This window comes from Dipteris shenzhenensis, chromosome 5 (genome assembly GCF_047967505.1).
Source record: "Dipteris shenzhenensis isolate YYH24624 ecotype China chromosome 5, Dip_SZ_1.0, whole genome shotgun sequence".
In the NCBI taxonomy this organism is placed as follows: domain Eukaryota; kingdom Viridiplantae; phylum Streptophyta; class Polypodiopsida; order Gleicheniales; family Dipteridaceae; genus Dipteris; species Dipteris shenzhenensis.
Genome location: NC_141600.1, coordinates 53,130,126 through 53,152,758, shown reverse-complemented (window position 1 = coordinate 53,152,758; position 22,633 = coordinate 53,130,126). Strand labels below are relative to the sequence as shown.

The 22,633-nt window shown below is 46.1% G+C and overlaps 1 protein-coding gene across 1 annotated transcript in view; it reads right to left on the bottom strand.

Moving 5' to 3' along the window:
• LOC147902190 (ankyrin repeat domain-containing protein 2A-like) overlaps positions 1–20,980 on the bottom strand; it is a 30,684-nt gene extending 9,704 nt beyond the window's left edge. The window contains exons 1-2 of the mRNA XM_087374554.1: positions 20,832–20,980; positions 13,146–13,288 (exon numbers count right to left, since the gene is read on the bottom strand). Of these exons, the coding sequence (XP_087230680.1) occupies positions 13,146–13,288; positions 20,832–20,850 (162 nt within the window). The 5' untranslated portion in view covers positions 20,851–20,980. The remainder of the gene's footprint in view (positions 1–13,145; positions 13,289–20,831) is intronic.
• Positions 20,981–22,633: the final 1,653 nt, after the last annotated feature.

Here is a 22,633-nt window from a genome sequence, read left to right as displayed (position 1 = left end):
CAGAGGATCTACTGTGGTATACCAGCTTTCTTTTGCCTCAGAAAGCCCCCTTTCTTTTGCTTTGAAGAGTGTGCTATGAGCCCTCCAAGTTCAGCTCTCTAGTTTTGACAGTTTTGACATGCTTTTGAAAATGATGCTACATAAAATGCTACTCTAGCGTTTCTGGTCTTTTGAAGTTTTCAATAACTTCACTACAAGTGTTGCTTCAGTTTTGTTTTGACTTGCTAGACCTGGTTGTGATTGGAAAGTGTTTATTTCATCCACTTCTATAAAGCATGTAAAAGAAGCATCATTGTTTGAAATCTAGTCACTACTATTTGCTACATCAAGTGCTCATACTTTGGAAGTATTTTAGTTATTTTTGCCTTGTAAGAGAGATAGACACTGCCCAATATCTGGGTTAGACCCTCTCATGGCTACCTTATATAATCTTGAGAAGTTCAATGGAAAGGGCTTCCATACATGGCAAATGAAGGTGAAATTTGCATTGATGCGGGAGAACTTATGGGGACTTGTCAAACCTACTCCTACCGCTTCTTCTACGGCCTCAAATGCTGGACAATCTTCAACTCCGACACGACCGGCAAGGGATCCAGCAAGAGAAGAAAAAGCATATGGTATAATTGCTTTAGCTTTGGGTGATGATTACATACATCATATCTCTGACTTGGAGTCTCCTTCGGAAGCTTAGTAGAAGCTAGACTTGATTTTTGGTGTAAGCTCTCACATATCTAAACTATCACTTAAAATCTCTTTCTTTGAATTAAAGATGGCAAGTGATACTACTTTAGCTGCTCATGTCAACTATATGCGGAGTCTTATGACTCAGTTAGCTTCTATCAACTCTCCTATCACCCCTGATGATGCTATGGCAGTGTTACTTAAGAGTATGCCTGAAAGTTTTGATCACATTGTTAGCACTTTGAAGAATCTTCCCAATCCTAACCTTGAAGGCATTATCTCAGCTCTCCAAGAAGAAGAAAGACATATGGAGCTAAGGAAAGGCAATGACACTGCTTATGTTATGAAATTCCAGAAGGGCAAGTATACTCCTTGCAATCACTGTGGAAAGACAAATCACCTTTCAAAGGACTGCTTCAAAGTTAATCCATGCAAGCACTGTGGCAAAAACAACCATAGTGAGAAGTTTTGCAGAGCCAAAGCAAAGACAGAAAATGCAAATCTACTTACAGTGAATGACCCTCCACAAGATGAGGCATCCTTTGAAGATTATGCATTTTAAATCATCTCTATGTATGCTCCAGATCTCTCTTTTTATGTCAAGGTACTCAGCCTGGATAGTCCTCCAAAATGAATGAAAATAAACTATTGTGTTTTTGTGTGTTTTATAAACACCTCTGGTCACCTTATGATGTAGGCCATGTGTATGTTTTGTTCCATGGTGCCTCCTGCAGACATTGTGTGCATGTACATGCAGGGGAGATAACCATTGGAAGGTCTGTTTGTATCTCTTTCTGTTTAACCTTACACCCAAGGGAACCCTTGCTAGCATGAGAACCTAGCCATAGATTTATCCTTGACCACCATGAGATGGCATGAGAAACTATGAGACTAGATGTATCCTTGACATAGCCTGAGTCATTTCCTTGAGGGGGGGTTTGTTGGGATATCTCAAGGTGTATGCCTCAGGCACACCTTATGTTTCTATGTGTGAGTGCTAGAGGCACAGTTAGGTGCCCACAAGCACAGTTAGGTGGTGGAAAAGCCACATAAGATGATTGAGTGAATCTAGGAGCAGATTGAGGAGATGATTGTGAAGCTTTGAGGTCATCAGTGATGTCAGTGACCTTGTATGAGGTGCCTACTTAAGGACCTCTTTCTTCTTCATTCTATAAGCAAGTATTCTGATTTTGTGTCAACTCTACTCTTTCCTTTCAGTGTTCCAACAAACGCTAGTAGCATCTGCTTCCTCTAGCAACCACCCTCCGTCACGCTATACTGCACACACAAATCTCCAATCAAATTCACATAAGGTTATCTCTGTCAATACAGAACACATGGCACAAACTGCCCAGACTTGTTTGAGGGGCATTTTGGGGTCCTTATGGTCCGCCCTGGAAGCCACCTCTAGCCCACCCTGTAGCCGCCTCTACCAAGACCAGGTTAGGGGCAAATCAGACCACCACCTAGTCAGGTAACCCGACCAGTCCGGTCGGGTAACTCCAAACCAGACCCAACCCTTGGGTTGGATCAGATCTGACCCTGCAGGTCGGTCACGTTGACCTGAATAAGCAGGCCGACTGTAGGTGGTAGGGGCTATAGGCCCCCCCTTCTACCCTCTCTTCACCATATGTTCTCGAGGTTTTTGCCCACCAATTCAGGATGTTTTCTCCTGAGTTTTGGTGTCGCATCTCTCCATTTCCATCACATTCTTTCCTTCTTGTGAGTTTGCTGTTCACAAACACGCTGCACTTTCAAATGGTATCAGAGATGCGGCACGCATAGATCCTGCGACCAGGAGAGCTGTAGAAGCAAGCTTCAGTTCGTGGAAAGTTGCTGCTGATTAGACGTCATTGAGGGACTGGTGAAGCCATGGTGGGAGCTGAAAGCGAGCCTGTGAGCAGGTACTAGAGGAAGGGACAGCAAGTGCTTGGAACAAGTTGGAGGCAGTAGCCACGAAGCAGCCCTCTTCTTTCTTTCATTCTCCTTCCCTGAGATTCTCTCTCTTCTCTCCCTGTGAATCTCCATCTCCTTCCTCTCTTCCCACCCTCCTTCTCCATTGAGATGTCGACCCTACTAAGATGGCGGACCAGCAAAAGAATGGCAACAATTACAGCGTGTGGAGAGTTATGATGGAGACAGTTCTACAATCCTACGATCTTGCAGACTTCATCATCGTGCGGGTTCCAAAGCCAGACCCACTTGATGCAAACCTTGGGATCCTGGAGCAGCAGGATGCCGAGACTTTGGCTCAGCTTTGGGATAGGGTTAATGCATGGGTAGGTTCTTTTATTTTCTTGAATTGCACTCCCCATGTCATCAATCACATCGAGCATATGATGCTGGCGAAAGGTATATGGGAGCATTTGGCCACTCTACGATCATATTTCCCCAATCAAGACGGTATCTCCTGAGGTACAGATGAGAATATTGAATCCCGCCACAAAGCAATACAGCAGGTGGTCCTTCAGGCCAGGAAGGAGATTTCATCTAGGACATGGCCATTACTCTCTTGTCTCATCTTTCGTCCCAGTATTCTACATTTTATCCTTCCCTGATTACGACTGGGAGGCTGAGTACTCTCACATGGGAAGAACTCGTGCCTATGGTGTTGGATCAGGAGAAGCGTTTTCAAAGTTCTCCACAAGGCCAAGGTGTGGAGACACTGACTGCCCCACAGAATAATGACCAGAATAAAGGAGGTGGAATCCTCTGCCTCCTCAAAAAAGAAGTCTGATGCAGAGAACAAGGCATTGAAGGCAGAAAAAACATGCAATCATTGTGGCGTGAAAGACTACTATTGGAGGAAGTGCCCTCTGCGAGCACACGGGCACCAGTTCCTCGAATGCAGCTATTAATATTGGATTTTACAAGCTTACGGCTCTCTCCTTCATCATTGGAGCTCCTCTTGGTATCCTGTGACATTTCAAGTTCGGTCACTTAAATTTGGATCGTTACGGCGAGATACCCGGGAGCAGATTGTTCTTGGCTTACCAGATGTGGGCAACAAGCAAGTGTAGTGCAGTTCATGTATTCGAGGGAAGCAGCATAGAGAAACCTTTCCGAAGCAGGTTGACAAGCGGGCTTCCAAACCCCTAGAGACGATACACAGGGATCTATGCGGTCCTATCCACCACTAGTGACTTTGGCATGGGCAAGTCGTCCTCTTTTTGCTTTAAGGCTGACCCAAAACTCTATACTCTGAAGAGTATTCAGGAGACTATCATGCAAATTTGGGATGCCTGCTGTGCAAAGCACAGACTGGCAGCAGTGTCTTGGCAGGAGGCAGAGGGAAAAACTTAAAAATTACTAACACAGGCAAGGAAAATTTGAGCCAAGATCAGAGCACAATGGATGGACAAAATAAAAGAAGTTATAGTCACTTTGGAAAGGTCATCCGGACTCAGGGACTCAAAATCCCAAGAAGAGCTAGTGAAAGCCAGACAAGAGCTTAGAACACAGGAGCAGATCAAACTAAATGAGTCCAAAGTCTATCTTAGAGAATGGTGGGTGGGAAAAACTGATCAACCTACAAAAGAGACTAGAAAGTTAATAAGAAGAAAAAGAATTAATGAAGAAAATCCCCCTTTTGAAGAAAGGGGATAACTATCTAGCTGCTGATACAAAGAGAATATTCAGCTCATCCAGCAGCAATTCCAAAATTTGCTCTCCACCTCCATCACTCCTAATGCCTCAGTTCTCCAATCTAGGCGAACCTGCAAGGAGGCCAGAGAGCATACTGTTCAAAATTTTGAGAACGTCTACCTTGAGAAACCCCTCTCTCTTGAAGAGCTCAAGCAAGTAGTAGATGCCATGGCTAATGGAAAAACGCCTGGTGAGGACGGGTTTCCAGTGGAATTTATAAATCCTTTTGGGAACGTGTTGGTCCCTATTTACTGTGGGTTTGGAACAAAAGCATCAACTCTTCCTCCCTCCCTGCTGATATAAATGGGGGAATTATCAAACTTATTCCTAAGTAAGGACCTATGGATGAACTGAGAAACTGGAGGCCACTCACCATGCTCAATTGTAGCCATAAAATTTTTGCAAAGGCCCTCTCCATCAGAATTCAGAACAGAATGGACTCTTGGATTCTCAAACCACAAAAGGGGTTTATCAAAGGAAGACACTTACTGGAGGCCATTATCAACATTTGGGAAGGCTGTGAGTTTGCCAAGGAAACTAAACAGGATATGTGTTTCCTAAAGGTTGACTTTGATAAAGCTTATGACCACTTGGATTGGGATTGCATAATTAAATTCTTGCAGGATATGGGTATTGCCTCACTTTTGTTTCTTTTGTGAGATTACTCCTCTCTAATGCTTCAACTAAGGTTTGTGTAAATGGGGAGATGAGTTAACCTTTCGCCTTGAAAAAATCTATAAGACAAGGTTGCCCTTTAGCTCCCCTCCTTTTTGCATTTGCTGCGGATTCTTTGGCTTGGCTCATACACAATGAGGTGAAGACTGGTGCACTTGAAGGCATAGAGCTTCCCTCAGGCAAACAACTTATTTGTGAACAGTTTGCAGGTGATACAAACTTCACACCAAGAAACAATCGACATCACATACAAAGAGTCCTTGAATGCCTAGACGCTTTCTGTGTGGCCTCTAGTTCTATAATTAATCAATCAAAAATAGGCTATGTAACACTAAGTGGCACAGAGGAGGAGGTTTTAAAATATATTGGGCCTCAGAATACCCAACAGCTCAGTTTTTCATCTCCTCAAAATACCAATGGGGTAACAAAGGTGGGAATGGTTCCTTTGCAAGTTCAAGAAAAAGTTTGACAGGTGGAGGGGCTATCAAGCTAACCTTGCTGGGAGAAAGTTTGTCCTAAATCAATGCTTATACCCGGTGGACATTTTCTATCTTTCATGTTGGTCACCTTCAAAGATTGGCCTTGAAAAGTTTGTCAAACTGTGTAGATCTTTTTTGTGGGGAGGGCCCTCAAGAATCTCTAAATCGACCTGGACTTTCTGTATCAAATTGGGCCCGGCTCTTGCTCAGAATGCTGAGCATATCCGGCCTATTTATAGTGCCTAAATGGAAGAGATACCCTTTACTCTCATATCTATGTTGCCCAAAAACCTTGTAGCATCAAAGGGAGCCCGTTGTGGAAATCTCTTTGGATAGCTTCTGAAGAAATTAAGAGCTTTATAGTCTTCTCTGGTAAAAGGGCATTCACGGCGTTAGATACGATATGAGTTTCTGTAATTTTCAAAGAGAGCCCATTGAGTGACGAAGAGTTTATCAAAGCCAATCTTCTATTTAAGATGGGGCTGCAAAGATGGGGTCAGTTGTGGGACAAGAGTAATTTGAAGTGGAAGAGCTAGCCTGAAATTAGAAGAGAATTCGCCCTTGCCAACAATCAGCAAGAATTAATCATGAACAGGATAGTTCTTTGGCAAGGTGGCACTCAATGGAAGGGGGGTGAACAGTGGTCAACAAGAAAGACTTCAATTGGTAGGCAGCTCTCTTTTCTTCCCAATCCCCACTCCAAACTCCACAATAGAAAGAAAGAAAGAAAGAAAGAAAGTTTATTAAAGTCTTCGGAAGACCGATGGGTCTATGAGACTGTGAAAATCCTGATACAACGAGCTGTGGTAGTGGAGCTACTAAACGAGCGTCCATACCAATGCAAAATGCAAAAAATGCAGAATGGCAGTACTAAGTCCTAAGTACAACATAGTCATGTCAATGGTCGACCATATATCAATCTCAGCATCATCATCAATATCATCATCATCCCCAGCAACAGCAAGATATCAGGATGGATGAGGCAGTGGAGGCATGAAGTCGGCAATAGAGTGTTGTCGACCACTCAAAGGTGCGGTCCTGGCACGTCTCCTGGTCGTAGCTCTGTGTCTAACCAGGGCTACTGTGACCCCCGTCGGTCGGGCTCCAACTCTAAACAAGGAGGGGATGTCTCCAAGTGTGATCTGTGTGTCGACCCTCTGTCTGAGCTGTCGGGTCACGGGCTCCGGGTCACGGTCATGTCGAGGCCTCGTCTCGTTGGGGTCCATGTGATCTAGCTAAAAGAACTCCGTGATAGAGCTCTGAGAGGGATCAACCGAGGAAAAAGTCTGCTCCTGTCTCCGTGCTCGGAGTATCCTCTCGCGGTGTCTAAGTGCCTCATGAATGAAACCTACCAAACACCGCTCGTCTGGGTAGCAGAGGAAATGGGCTAAAATCCCATAACTATCTCTGAAGAGGCAATGGAAATGTCCTCGGATCTCATAGTACACAGGACACCTGAAGATGAAATGCTCCTCTGTCTCAACCTCCTGTATGTCACATAGTGTGCATATGCGTTGCTCCCTGGGTAGTCGCTCTGCTCTGCCGCTCTCGATGCGAAGTCTGTGTGAAGAGACCCGGAACTGCCCAAGAGAGATCCTCATCGAGTGGGGTAGGTGAATCTGTGTGTATCCTGGTGGGTCAATGAAACCCTCCGCTGTGATATGTAAGAAGTGATCTCTGTAGAAGCTAAGCTTCACTAGGAGTTCACTCGGTTCCAACCAGGTCCGAAAGTGTGTAGCTGTAGTAGATTCTCACGGATAACCTAGTTGACCTCCTGTGATAAGAGGGGAGAGAATGGAGCATCCATGCTATACTGGAAGGGAGGTAGTCTATCCATGTGGCGCCCCAGTCGCTCAAACCATCTCTCTGTACGTGCATACCAGCACCTCTGATCTCCTCCTACTGCAAGTGCCATAGAAGAGGATAGAGCTATCCATGGTAGCTTGCTACGCCCGGAGGTATAATCCCCATATTCCCTAACTCGGTACAGATATGTGATGACCTGAAATGCAGCATCTAGCTGTAAAGGGGGTGACCCAAACACAGCCTGAATGATCTGGTGAGGAACGGATGACTTACCACGAATCATCCGTGATAGCATGAGAGCTTGTAGCCACTCCACACGGGCCCACTCTGTATCCGACAAGTCTGGCCCCCAACAAGGACTATCGTATATCCCCACTGGGCGAGCCAAGGAGTCAAAAAGCAACCCCTTGGTGTGTGGATCATGAAAGTGTGAGTAGAAGCACTGCCTCTCTAGCCTGGCCAATGAGGCATACCCTCTACTCAAGCGTGCCTGCATCGCGGGTCTCATAGTGAAGCTCGGTCCGGAGAAGATAACCCCAACATAAGTGTATGATGAAACTATCTGAACAGATGACCTCGCAAATGTGAACTGCTCCTGACGCATGATGGCTCGAGATGTATTGAAGATCATGACCTTGGTTTTACCCAGGTTGACCTTCAAATCATGAGACTCACAAAAGGACTGTAGTGCGTCTAAATGTCTCTGAAGCCCCTCTGCTAAGGAAGACAAGAGAGCCACATCATCAACATAGCAAAATCTGGATCAGCGTGCCCACAAGAGAGCAACCTACACCCCCCTGTGTCTGCATCACTGTCTCAAGCTCGTCAATGTAGAGGCCAAACAAGGTAGGCGACAAAGGACACCCTTGTTTGACCCCGATGGTACTCATGATCTCGTCTGTCCACCCGGATCTTACCCGAACTCTACCAAAAACTCTCTCGTAAAGTGCCATGATAGCCCAAATGATCTCCTGGTCATAACCCAAGTCTTGTAGGCGCCGTATGAGGCAAGCTCTCGGGACCGTGTCAAATGCCTTGCGAAAATCCACAAAGCAACAATAAACCCTCTGCTTCCGTGACCTCGCCTCCTCGATGATACATCTGAGCGTCAGAATGTGGTCCATGGTTCCATGATCACGCCGGAATCCGGCCTGTCTTGCTACTCTGAGTCCTCGACACTCTGCAAGTCTACTAACCTTGAAGTCAAGTATTGATGCATAAATCTTGGACATGACATGTCCAATCATAATGGTCCTGTAGTTCTCCGGGCTCATGGGATCCCCTGCCTTGTGGATGGGTGAGATAGTGTTAATGGTCCAAGTGTGTGGAAATCCCAAACAAACCGCTTCATTAAAAAGCTTTGCTAAGATCGGGGCTAGGAGGTTAATCCCATATGCAATGAACTCAGTGCATAGTCCCTCATGATCCTTCGTTCGGCCATTATGAAGTTTCATTACAGCATCCTTTACCCCTCCTCTAGTGAAGAGGGTGCAGGATGTGGGACGAGTCATGTGTGAGAGACTAGGGACTGGCTGATTTGGGATGTCATAAAGTGTGCGTGCATAATCAAACCAGATTTGGGTGTCAGTGAGTCGCGGAGGGGACCGTCCTTCTAGAAATCTCCGCCAGAAGTCCTTAGAGTTGTTACTAAACAAAATGTTAAGTAGCTCCTCCTCGTTTCGACGAACGAAGTCTAGTTTCTTCCTCCGTACCAGTCTACGGTATTCAAGTAGCGTATCTGGTGCGCTCGAAAGACTGTTTTTGGTTTCAAATCTGAGTTGACGGCATAAGGCCTTACACTCATCATCGTACCAACTATTACAGGGTACGGTTCCAGGAGTGGTGGGCGGATGGAGCGGGTGGTGTGGGGAAAAGCGTGAATGGCAGCCTCGTGTAGTGACGAATGACAAGGGCAGCACGATCCTCTAAAAGGGGTATGAAGTCAATATAAGCAAGAAGTATGTACAGACGGCCAGAGTAAGAAGGTGAGTGATCCCGATCAAAGCGTATATCGTGGTAGGTGAAGTAAGCACTGAGTGGGGTGGAAGGTGCTGTGCGAAGGGAGGTGGAGATGCGAAAGAAAAGGTATATATGATCAGCCCCTGGGGGGAGAGGTGCTACCGTGAAGTCAGTAATGCGAGATGTGAAGACAGGGGATCCCATGATGTAATAATCAACACTAGAGCCCCCCCCATGTGGAAAGCATGTGAAACCACCTGAAGCGGGCCATCTGTCAAGACCATTATAGATAATGAGATCATGTATTCTGCCTAGGTCTAATAGGGCCTGCCTATAGGATGAGAGTGGACCTCACCTATGAGCCGAAACCCGTAGCATACCTGCCTCCTCTAGGTCAACATCTGCCAGTAGAGTGGAATCATCTTTGAAATCAAGAAGTGGTACCTGACGGGCCCTTGTCCTCCTATTGAAGTCCCCCACTAGAAGGACTTCTCCGCGGCTAGAAAAGTCAACGATGGACTGATAAAGGGCAGCAAATGGGGATGTCTCATCATCACCTCGAATATCTCTGGCAAAGTGGGAGGTCTCCGGGGGGAAGTAGCAAACCGCGACAAACAGATCCTGGCTGTCCATGTGTCGTATCCGGATCCAAAGAAATCTGGAATGTGTATCTCTCTGCTCTATTGAAATGATCCCCCGAAGTGTGGATCTGAAAAGGACTGCAACTCCACCTGAATCTCGAACTCCTCCTGTACCCCTCGTCTCATCTCTATAGGCAGACTCCCATGTATATCCGCTGGCTATTGGGAGAGGGCGCTCTGGACTCTAATGTGTCTCTGTATAGAAGACTATGTCGTGGCCTGTATAGGATTCCGAGAAGTTCCCTGGTTCTGACCATAAGGTACCATTACAGTTTCAAATGGTGCAGGACAAGGTCTCGGATATCTGAGTCTCATAGGCCCCGCTTCCCTATGTAGGGGAGGGGGCAGGTGTCCTACAGGGGCCTGTAAGAACTCATCCCTCTCGTACCACTGCCCACTTCCCCACCTTTCGGGCCTGATCCCGATGCTGCAGCAAAGAGCGCCTCTCCTCAACCTGTAGAGGTGTGAGGTCTTGGCTGATCTCGAAGGACTGACCTGCGTCGTAGAGCTGAAAGTCGTGCCTGAGTGTCATGAAATCATATGATCAGGGGTTGCTCTCGGTTGGGATCTCTCCCCACCCGCCATGCCCTCTCTATCCTGTGCTCAGCTACACCCAGGGTAGCGGTCACGAACGCAGTCGCATCTACCATCGGTGTAGCCTCAGTGTGTGGGATCCCGCGTACTCTGATGTTGAGAGCCTTACTGACTCTCTGCTGCTGCTCCATGAGGGTAGCCGAAACGGTGACCCTTGCGGGTTCCCGTTTGGCCACGTCAACCCATCTGGAAGTCTCCTCAATAGCAGATTGCATGCTCGCAATCTGTGCCTCGACCACCGGGGTACTCCCTGGGGCAGTGTGTATGGTTGTGACCTCCTGTCGAAGCTGCATGATATCCTGTCTGAGTCCCTAAATAAGACCCGCCTGCTCCCGAATGGCCCTAGCCTGCTCCTATATGATGCAGCTCTGCTCCTGGTTGAAGCGGACTTGCTCCCGTGCGAAGCGAGCCAGCTCCATCTCACGCTCACGAAAACTATGTATCTCCATGAGTAGGGTCTCACGGGCCTCTGGTGTGTCAGTCCACCCATGTCCGTGCTGAAACTGTGGTGACTGTGGCATGAAAGAGTGGGACTGAGTCCGAAAACTGGACGATGGCTGAGTGAGGAACGGAGATGACAGTGGAATGGATGAGGCAGTCCCAACGAGGTGTGGGGGGGTGGGCTGACTGAGAGGGAGAGGCAAGAGTGAGGCGTAATGTGGCACAGTGTATGACACCTCCGAAGTAGGGGTTATAAGCTGTGCAAGAGCTGTAACAGGAGAAGAGGGAAAGGGAACAACAACTGGCGCCATGGGCATGAGTATGTCACTGATCGTAGATGTAGATGGAGCTGAGACTGGAACTAGAGCTGGGCCTGAAGCGGGGACTGAAGTTGAAGTAGAGATAGAGATAGAGGGAGCTGAGGTTGGAGCTGAAAACGAAACTGACACTGTAGCGGGAGTTGAGGTTGAGGTTGAGGTAGAGATAGAGGCTGAAGAAGCTGAGGCGGGTCCTACCTTTGCCTTGCTGTTTACCCCGATTCCACTTCAGTTGTAATGTGTGTTCACATCCTCCAAATTCAGTTGTGTCGTTTGCTTTTTGTTGTTGTTGTTATTTTCGTCTTTCTTGGCTTTGTCCCCCATTCTCTTGGGGTGCGGGTGCAAATCTTAGTGTTAATGTTCAGCCGGGAGCGGGATCACCGGTTCCCCCCCCATAATGGGAGGCATGTCCAGTGCGAGGTGGTTGAGAAGTAGTGCGGAAGCCTGAAGTGGAGAGGCAGCCAAGAGGTGGAGAAGGAGGAGAGGCTAAGATGGCGAGGATTTTTTTTTTTTTTTTTAAACAAAGAGGAGGTTTACAAAGAACTTAGCAAAAGATGGAAGCTTGGAGACAGTGCAGAGAGCTCAGAGGGGGAAGAGCAGATTTGAGAGTATCTGGACAAAAGATATTCCTGAAAAAATGTCCACCCTGCTCTGGCTGATTTTACATATGGCAGTCTGGACTAATGCCAGAAGTTTAAGAACAGGAAAAGGGGATGATCAGTGTAAGAGATGCCCAGGAGTTAGAGAAGACATCTTCCATCTTTTTGTAGCATGTCCTCATGCTCGAAAGGTTTAGTCCACATGCTCACGGGAGAACTCCTAAATTGGAAAGCTATCCTACTAGGAGATGCTACCAAAGTTAAAAGAGACTCTTGGCTTCAGTCTAGGACACATGCAGTCTCGTTTATATGGATTTCCAGAAACAATTTTCAATTTAATAACATTAATATGTTGGCTGACAATCTTTTTGGGGAATGGTGGGACAGAACAAAAGCATCTCAAGAAGGCCATTGCATTGTACAATGAAGCCCACTCTAAGCTGAATATGGAGATTAAGACACATGCTCTCAACTGTCAGGAGGAGTCACATACAGTGGTAGTTAAATACCCAGTTGAACCTGATGAACTTGTTGCTTCCAAGGAGACACCACTCTTCACAGAGGTCGACCGTGATACCTCGTCCCCGGACTTAATGACTTCTCCCCTTACTACTCACTTCTTCAGAGCTCCCTCCTTGAGAATTCTTGCATCAAGATCCCCTATCATTGCTTCCATAGGGTCAAATACCAGAGAACCCTTTTCTTCACCAAATATGGAGGCCAGAAGATCTGTTGATGATGTTGCAAGAGGACCAGCTAGAAATGTTGCTGCCCCAAAAGGTTCCACTAAAGCTTCCCCCATGGATCTATAGCCAAAGAAAGACCAGTTGCTAAGGAAGCTGAAGATGCTAAGAGGAAGACCTCTAATTCCCCAAAGGGTAAAGATGAAGAAGAGTAAAGACCAGCAGTTGTCATCTCTCTTTTCGTTTAGCAAGTTTTCTTATATTTTATATGTGAAGGTCTTGTATGGAGAATCTTTTAAGATTCTGAAGATGTATAAAGCTTGATATGTAAATAATAAACAACTTCTTTCTGTTCAAAAAATAATATTTTAAAAATCCAAGCACATCTTCTTGAAAGCCACTTTGCCACCCTAGCCAAGTCTCAGTAAGCAGGCAAAAATCAACACAAACAAAAGTAAGCATGCAACAATCTTGAATCAACACAAACAAACTAAACATAAAAGATAGCTGTAAAAGCCTCGAGCTCCACCAATCAAAAGACTACAATGAAAATGAGAATGATAGGCCATCATATTGGAAATCATTAATAAGAAACATACTATTCATCATTTCAGCAATCACTTACATTTAGAAGGCCCGCCATTGCTGAAAAATCATAAGGATTGGATGGACCAACATCATCTTGCGACGAATCTCGTTCACCATCAAGTACAATTTCCGATGTGGAAGCCAAAGATCCCTTCTTTTCTGCATGACAATCCTTGCTCTCTGCCACTCAGCCAATTGACAAATATCATCCTTGTATCCGAGCTCCTCTTGTCAAGGACAGATCTCATTCCACGTAAGTACAAAGTAAAAAAATAAACACACCAGCCACCTTGACTTTCCAGGACACTCATGAAGCTTCAAATAAACAATGTAAAAAGCTAGAATCAACCATACCATAAGGCATATTGTGCACAAGCAAATGGTCAGATCTGCAATTAAAATCAGTGTTCCTAGGTGGGTAGGGGTTCCAAATTTTGAAGAGCTATTCTTTTGGAATATTACAAATACATATAAAAGATAAAATCATGAGAAATACATAGACGCCATCTCAAGCACACTATAGAACCTAAAGCTCTAATTTAATAAAACCAAAATTGGCTAGTTGTTTTTTAGGCCTAGAGGAAAGGACCGCACAAGTCCACCTGTGTAGCGGGAGATAGACTGACTCACTCTCTCTCCTACTCAACACTAACTGAACTGATAGATGATGCACTCAATACACAAGTGATGTTATGGATGTGAGTGAGAGAATCAAAGGGAAAGAATATAGCGGGCCTCTGAAGAGGAAATATGTAAATGAATGTATGAATGCCCAAAGGGCTGAATACAACTGTATGAATGGGTGAAACCCTCACTACAAAACTATACTAGAATAGACACTGTAGAGCTGATGTGAATGAGCTTGGCTACTCATTGCTTAGTGGAGGTAGAGAACTTATGCTTTCTTTTGAAGAGGTGAATCCTCACTGATGACCCTTATAGGCCAAGGGAAAACCAGCCCGCCAATCACCAAGAAACGGCAACAGCAAGCAAGACCAGCCTTTCCCCAGCCCAGAATCAGCAACAACGCGTGCAACACAGCTTGGAATCACCCAGAACAGGTGTGCCTCAATGCCTAGAAGATAGAATACAGTAGCCACCGCCTGGAACAAGCAAGAAATCTAGTCGCTCAACCCTGGAGGTGTATCTTGTCGCAACAGATCGCAAAATCCAGCTCATCCTGCCTTGCAGCAGCCTGGAAGCCAAGAAACAGGTGCGCCTTGCTGAATTCCAACCCCAGCAGCCCACGGACAGGTGCGCCTCACCCAAATGCAGCCACAGTAAGCCAAATTAGATGCGCTCCAAAGATTTCCAGCCTATAGAGAAGGTCCTGCAGCCTGTGAGTCAGCTAGACATGTGTGTCCCAGCCTTCTATAGCTCTGCAACAGCAATTTCGTCCAAAATCAGCCTAGAGACGTGTGCAACTGCCGCCCTGGGAGTTCTTGAAGGTAGGCGACCAACTGATTAGCTGAATTTGGTGAAGGCGCCTGCTAAAACGTACTTTTCCTGCTTTTCGTTTGCTAAAAATTGCTTTCCTGCCACTTTTGGGGTTCCTGTGCTAAAAATAGCCAGGGACCAAGGGGCTGCCTTTTATAGGCCCTTGGGCCTAGGAAATGGCCGACTACTGCAGTAGGCTGCTCCAACTAGCTGTCTTGTTGCACCGACCTGCTACTAGTACCCCGACCTACTGATGTGGCAACGACCAATTCAAGTGGCAGTCAGTGTTGATTGCTGACATCGCTCCCATGTGGCGGCTCTTGCGTCGCCTGCAACTGCTCCTATGCTGTCAACACCTGCCTGCTGCCTGCATGGCAGTTCTACGTGGTTGCTTGTGTGGAAAAGGCTGCGCTAGCTGCCTGCGTGGCAATCCATCATGACCATGGGCTTGTGGATGCCCGTGACATCCCCTTCTGCTAAAACTCAAACCAGGGTAAAGAAACAGCCGACTTGTACGCTGCAAGGAGGTTTGGATAATTTGGGAAAAAATCCTCTTCCACCCATGGTTCTTCGTGGTTGCCCCTGTGCTTGAACTTGACTGCATACAAGCGTTGTCAATTGCATGTCCCTCTTTTGAACCGATGAAGTAGAACCTGCTTAGGTTCAACTATCTCAGCCTCATCAACAATTTCAGGCTGCTCCACATCTAATACTGTGGTAAGTGCCGGACCCACATATGGTTTGAGCCATCACACATGAAAAACTGGATGCATGGTCCATGTCGAAGGTAGCTACAACTTCATGGCCACATCATTCACAACCTTCATGATTGGAAAGGGTCAAAAACTCCGATGAGAAAGCTTGGGGAACTTCCTTCCAATCTGCTTAAGGCGTTTCTTCATGATCCAAAGATAGACCCACTGCCCTTCCTTGTAACTCAGGTCACACCTGTGCTTGTTGGCTTGCGTTCAGTAGGTCTCCTGGGCTTTGGCAATGCGGTCCTTTACTAACTCCATGATCTGCTCATAGGTTTCTGTGATACGATCGGCTTCGTATACCTTCTCGGATGTCTTGGTGAGAAGGGACCTGAAATTCTTGCAGAAAGATGCTTCATAGGAAGTCCGACCCATGCTAGAAGAATGGGTGTCGTTCAGGATCCCTTGAACTAGGGGTGAATACTGTTCCCAGCAGGACTAAGCATCCGCAACAAGTCGAATGATAACTAGTTGTAGACTTCTATCTCGCTGATAACTAGTTGTAGACTTCTATCTCGCCACCCAATTGCGGATGAAAACTGCTCAAGAAACTAAGTTTAGTACCAAAGTGATTCAACAAGGCTCTCCAAAAATGACTGATGAATTTGGAATCCCTATCGGATACAATGATGCGAGGCATGTCACACATCAGATACCATCATCTAAGAAAAAGGCGAGCCATGTCTTGTGCATCGATGGTATGCTTGCATGGAATAAGCATGACAAACATGCTAAACCTGTCCACAATGGCCAGGCACATGGTGTTCGTGGTACCAATAGCTAGTGGAAGTCTTGTAACAAAATCCAAGCTAATCTACTCAAAAGGCTGATTCGGAATCTCAAGGGACTGGAGTAATCCTGGTAGCTTCCCATGGGATACCTTCACGTGCTGGCACACCCAGCAATGAGATACACACTGATGAACATCACTGTGTAAATGAGGCCAAAAAAATTTGCACTCAATTTTCTCAAGAGTGCCTACAACTCCTCTATGTCCGCTTATTGGAGAATCATGCATATCATAGACGATGGTGGCACGTTATAAGGGCAACACACAAAGGCGTCCTTTGAACAACCACCACCCGTCATGTAAAGCATAGTCGCCTAGGCGCACATCTAGCATGACTTTGTACCATGGTGCCTCGAAATTTGGACTTGTATGGTACTGGTTGCACATCTCTTCTATAGAAGACTCCTTTACTTTGGAAATAGAGGTGACCATTCCTTGTTTGCTAAGAGCATCTGCCACAACATTCTCTAATCCTGGCTGATACTCAATCATGCCACCAAACCGCTGAAAAATATGGCTCTATCTGGTCTCGTGATTGGACCACTAAGCGGTGGGCATGGTATGAAGCCATCGCAAAGCCTGATGGTTTGTGCTAGCTGTGAAATCCATGCCATATAGAAAATGTTTCCATGTCTGTAGTGCCACTTGAGCCACCAGGTGACCACCTCGCATGTAAGGTGCATGGATGCTAGGATGCACCACTCGTCATCATTCGTAGGCATCACTAAAAAATTACTTTTGAACTGGTTGAGCCACAAAGTCAACACTAAGGGTTCCTGCTGACCATCATACCGTGTGAAGTTGAGCTTCCCCGGAAAGGAAGGCTTGACTGGAGGTGGAAGTCTCTCCTCCCCCCGGCTGGTCGGAGTAGAGAAATGAGGAGCTTCCAGTCCTGTTCTTCCTTCTCTTCTCGAGCAATACACTCCCGGTCTTCCTTCTTTTCTTGAGCGGTGTGTTCTCTAAGGACTTCCTTGGCTTCTCAAGCCTCCCAATTGCGTTCTTCTTTTGACTCCCAACTTCCAAGCTGCCCTCACACTCTCTGGCGGCCTGCTCACAGTCTTCCCACATTTCGTGAAGTGGGATCATGCGGGTGAAGAGAGCCTCAAACTGTTGTTGCTGCATCTGCATTATAGTATGCGGCATGCTGTCAAGGCAAACATGGAAGTATTCTATGGTGGTGGGGGGTTAGAACCTGATCCCTCCTCCAATCCTGGTTTGGACTGCTCACTAGCGCTCATGGTGTCCTCACCTAATCTTGTCTGGACCATAAACAGTGGGGGTTGTCCCTAAACTGACCGTCCCTATCTCAGGAAAGTAAACTGAAACTTTGATACCAATGTAGCAGGAGATAGACTGACTCACTATATGTCCTGCTCAACACTAACTGAACTGATAGATGATGCACTCAATACACAAGTGATGCTATGGATGTGAGTGAGAATCAAAGGGAGAGAATATAGCAGGCCTCAGAAGAGGAAATATATAATTGAATGTATGAATGCCCAAAGGGCTGAATACAACTGTATGAACGGGTGAAACCCTCACTACAAAATGTACTAGAATAGACACTGTAGAATCCTCATTGATGATCCCTGTAGGCCAAGGGTTACCGTGCTGGTCTACTGGTGGGGCTCTTGGCTTCCTTGGCTGAGCACTGAAGCCCCAAGACTGGGTGAGAAATGAGGGACCAAGGGGGTGCCTTTTATAGGCCCCCTTGGGCCTAGGAAATGGCCGACTAATGCAGTAGGCTGCACTGACTGGCTGTCCTGCTGCTGGTACTCCGACCTGCTGACGTGACACCGACCAGTCCACATGGCAGTCAGCGCTAACTGCTGACATCAGCACCGACATCATCGCTGCCACGTGGCGGCTCCTGTGTCGCCTGCAACTGCTCCTACGCTGTCTACATCTGTCTGTTGCCTGCATGGCAGCATGCTGGCGTGGCAATCCACGTGGCTGCCTGCGTGGGCATGGCCATATGCCCATATCAACACGCCACTCATTGTACATCACTGTGATGTGACCTTACTCAGCTCCCTCTTTGCTTCCTCTTCAACTTGTGCACTCTCTCTCTCTAACGCGCTCCCTATTCAGCCTCTCTCCCCTTCTCCTTAGGTACGTCAAGTACAAAACATTAGGAGCGTTTCATATTTGAATACCCAAAATTGCTAAAACTTCAGATTTACACATGCATGCACCCACACTCACACACGTCGGGCACGCCTTTTTTCTCATACACCTACAGCTCGAAGCAGCAACATGGACCCCCTCTAGAGAGCACCATTGGATTGAGCAGCAGGTTCCCCTAGAGGTTATCTCTTGCTTTTGGTTTGCATCATTTCCCTCAGTTTTGCTTTCAGTCCTCTAGCCTCCACTCACAGTATAGCCCTTGTGCCGCGCCTCTACCTATTCGAGCAACAGCCGTACACCCGCCGTACCAGATTGTAGTGAAACACAAGGGTTCACACAGCATGGGATGGACAGCATATCGTTGAGGTTGGACAATCTGCTTCAGCAACATAGCTCATGCTCCCGCAGTCGCAGTTAAGGGCAGTTTCTCAGCTCAGCATTTGGCACTCATGTACAACAATAGCCAGGGCATTTATGCCAGCATTATAAATAAAGCAGTGCACTATAGTTACAAAGATCTCTGGTGTCTCCCATGCTTGAGTTCTCCTTTTGCATGTCATCTATTTTTCACACAGCAAGTCCTCCCTATGGTTAGAGCCAGGAAATCTCTCGGAGTCTTACACAGGACCAGATATAGCCTTTTATACAGAGACCCATCGGAGCCCAGAGCGCCCTTTGTCCGTTGTTATTGATAATCTCTCATTGGGACGAAACTCTTCATTGTATATGTTACTTCCCTCCCGTGACCTCACACTTTGCACGAGACTGACGTGAGGAGATTGAGACTTCACCATACGTAGCCCTCTACCAAGACATATGGATTTCTCGAGCAACTGGAAAGTTTTCCTTGTTGGGGACTTGAACACAAAAGTTTTCCTTGTTGGGGACTTGAACACAAGGATGGGCACACGTCAGGTATCACTACAGGTTCTTTCGTGATGACTCTATCTTATTACCAGATGTTGACCTAGATAAGGCTGGGATGTCCGAGTCTTTGCAGACAGACGAGCCTCAGTCACATCCTATGGACATGCACTCTAGAAAATGGGTAGGATACATGAGCTTGTCTATTATAATGGTCTGGATTGATGGATCACCTCAAGTGGTTTCACGCGTTTCCCACATGGGGTGAGCTCCACCTCATGGGATCGCTTGCCTTCACTCCCACATCGACGCACACCATGACACCACTTACACACACTACATATAACAGCATACATTTTGATCACAATCTTTCACCTCAGTACTCTACAAGCCTTCCCACTTTACTCACATACATTGATCACATACCACTCTTAGAGGAGCACCAAGGTCATGATCTTCAATACATCCCAGGCAGCCATGCATAGAGAGCACTTCACTTTGGATGGGTTACCAGTGGAGGTTGTTGCATTCTACACATACTTCAGGGTTCTTTTCTCTGTCCAAATTTTCAATGCGACCAATGATGCAGGAGGTTATTGCATTCTACACATACTTGGGGGTTCATTTCTCTGTCCAAATTTTCATAATGCGACCAATGATGCAGGTCTGGGGGTTCATTTCTCTGTCCAAATTTTCATAATGCGACCAATGATGCAGGTCTTACTGCGTAGAGGATATGCCTGACAGTGCTTTACTCTCACTTCCAGATCCTATGACCAAGTTCCTTCTCTTTGACTCTTTGGTCCGCCTAGCGCGTATGTATGGGGAGCCTTGGTGGGAGCCAGACCTATCAAAGATAGATTGGGCTTGAGTGGAGAGGCTTCAGATTCTCTTGCTTTCAGAAATGATCCGCACTACGCCTTTATTTCCACAGAGGGTTGAGACACAGATTAGACTAGGTGACCTTCCCTCACGGCCATCGCGTGATCGTGGAACTTGTCCGACGCCAGGCCATAGCTAGGAGACCACAGCGGATTACACATATCGACAACGGCCAGCCCTTCATCACAAGCTTTATGCCCGGCTCCCTCTTAGGATTGACCCCTCCGCCAGCCTACAGATGATCATACCACACCGCAACTTCCAAGGGCTCAAACATTTCTTTTTGTATAGTGGTGTCTTTATTATTATGGTTCGCTTAGAGGAAGCTCATTGTATTAAGTTCGTTCCGTCATGCACACACGCTCTAAGCATCTTTGTCGAATTTGTGAGTTGTATCAGCCTATGCACGATTACAAGATCAAGAAAAGAGGTTGGTAAGAAGACCATGAGCTCGTATACAAACTATTTGTATACAGAGACGGCATAAATGCCAGCTCTAAGTCGAGGCACTAAGCATAACGGAAATGCATAGCAATGCAGATCTTATAGATCAGACACCTATCAATCCTCGTAAATTCAACTTCACACGACTAAGGTACGCGGCACAAATAGTCCGTAGCGAGAAAATTGTCACAAGATAGAGGAAGCTGGGAAACTGCCTGGGAATGCGACCAGAGAAGACAAGCCTAACATGCAAGTATCCCGCCAAATCGTTCTTCCCCTCTAGTCGGCCGCAATGCTGGTCCTGGTCTTATAAATAGCGGTTGCGAGCACACAACAAACATATTCCTAAAGAGCGAGGTCTGAGCAGACGAGAGAGGGACAAAAGTCGCAAACCTATGGGGGAAAAAACACAATTACTGACCAGATTCGGTGGAAGCCATGGTTCGTGGAGGCTGGGAGGTGCGAGAAGAGAGCGTTTGCGATCAAACTGGGGGAAATTCGCAAATCACTGATTCTAGCTGGTGATCTTGGTTTGTGTTTTTGAAGTTGTTATTCTGAATAAGCTGTTTATAATCTTTCTCTGTTTAATGCTTCAAGGGAAGAGACATAGTCGTGTGCCATGCGGACTACCTTGAGTGGTGCCAACTCATCCGGTTGCCTTTTCTAACACTTCGAGGCTTTTTCTCTTCACAAGCCAAATCTTCCTAGGCCTATCCGAACGTGCATTTGTCTCACCTTATAGTTAGTCACAAACTTCCACTACCACCTCTTTGACTTCCTCTTCGCTTACTTGGGCATAGTCTTGGATGCTTCAAAGTGGCATCCTCGACATGTTGTCTAAGCCCTTAGAGATGTTTCTTTACTTGTATTTTCTTTTTGGCCTGCCCTTTAGGGAAGGTCTTACTGAAGGTTCGAGTTCTTTCAAAAGGTAAAATAAGGGTTTTTGGATTTTAAAAAATTCTTCAATTTCACTGGCTGTTGTAGGGGGCTTTCAACGCATGCATTTGATGAAGGTGGGAGCTGCGCCATAATAACCTACAAATTTGCAGGTCCCACGCCACCCATCCTCTCCTTCCCCTTCCAATTCAAGGCTTCCTTCCCATCTTGGCCAACATCATCCTCCCCATCCCCAACCTCCTCCTTTTTGTTTTCTCGCCCTTTCTCTCTCTCTTCTTCTTCTTCTTCTTCTTCTCTCTTTCAACTTCCAGGGCAGGCCTTTTGAATGTATTCAACTTGTTTTTGGGAGGTGAAGAGAAGGAAAATTACTTGTATTCAACTTGTTTTTTGGGGGGTGAAGAAAAGGAAGATTACTTGTATTTTACTTGTTTTATAGTATTCGACTTGTTTTTTGGGGGGTGAAGAAAAGGAAGATTACTTGTTTTTAATGTAATTTTCCTTTTCTTCACCCCCCAAAAAACAAGTCGAATACATTCAAAAGGCTTGCCCTGGAAGCTGAGAGAGAGAAGAAGAAGAAGAAGAAGAGAGAGAGAGAGAGAGAGAGAGGACTTGGATGTGCAGCAAGGAGAAGAGAGAAGAGAGAGAGGGGGGGGAGAAGAGAGAGAGGGGGGGGGAGGGGACTTGCCTTGAAATAGAAAGAGAGAAAGAAGGACCTAGAAATTAGAGAAGGGCACAAAAAATAGATGAAATTCTTTTCGCTTTGAGAAGCTCACCCACCGTCAATAAGGGTTCCACGTTTAGACGTAGCAGGCCAAAAACTTCCTCTTCACCTTTGAATGGTAAGGTGCATCACACACCTCACTCTATGCAAGGCAAAAAGCAAATTCCCTGGCCCAATGAGAGTCTCACTCAAAAAATTTCCTCTTTGTGGGACAATCCATGGCTTTTACTTTTATATATACACTTTTTAAATTATACTCATAGTGATTTCATGTGCATGATTCAACAACAATAACAATGGCTCCCACTTTCTATCTTTTAAAGCTTCTTATTTCTTATTAGCACATAAGTATTAAATGGCTCCCACTTTCTATTATTCAAAGTTTCTCTTTCCACACTTGGGAGTAGGTAAGCTTGATTTCCAATTGTCATAAATCTTTATTACTTGATTGGCTACCTCACTAGAGGAGGTGTTTTATGTGAGGCTTGGGAGTCATTACATGTCATTTTCCATGTTTCTTTTCTTTTCTTTATAACATTGTCCCCAAGAGGAGTACTTTAGCAAAAACTTAGAAGTTGCTCAATGTCATTTTCCATATTTTTAAT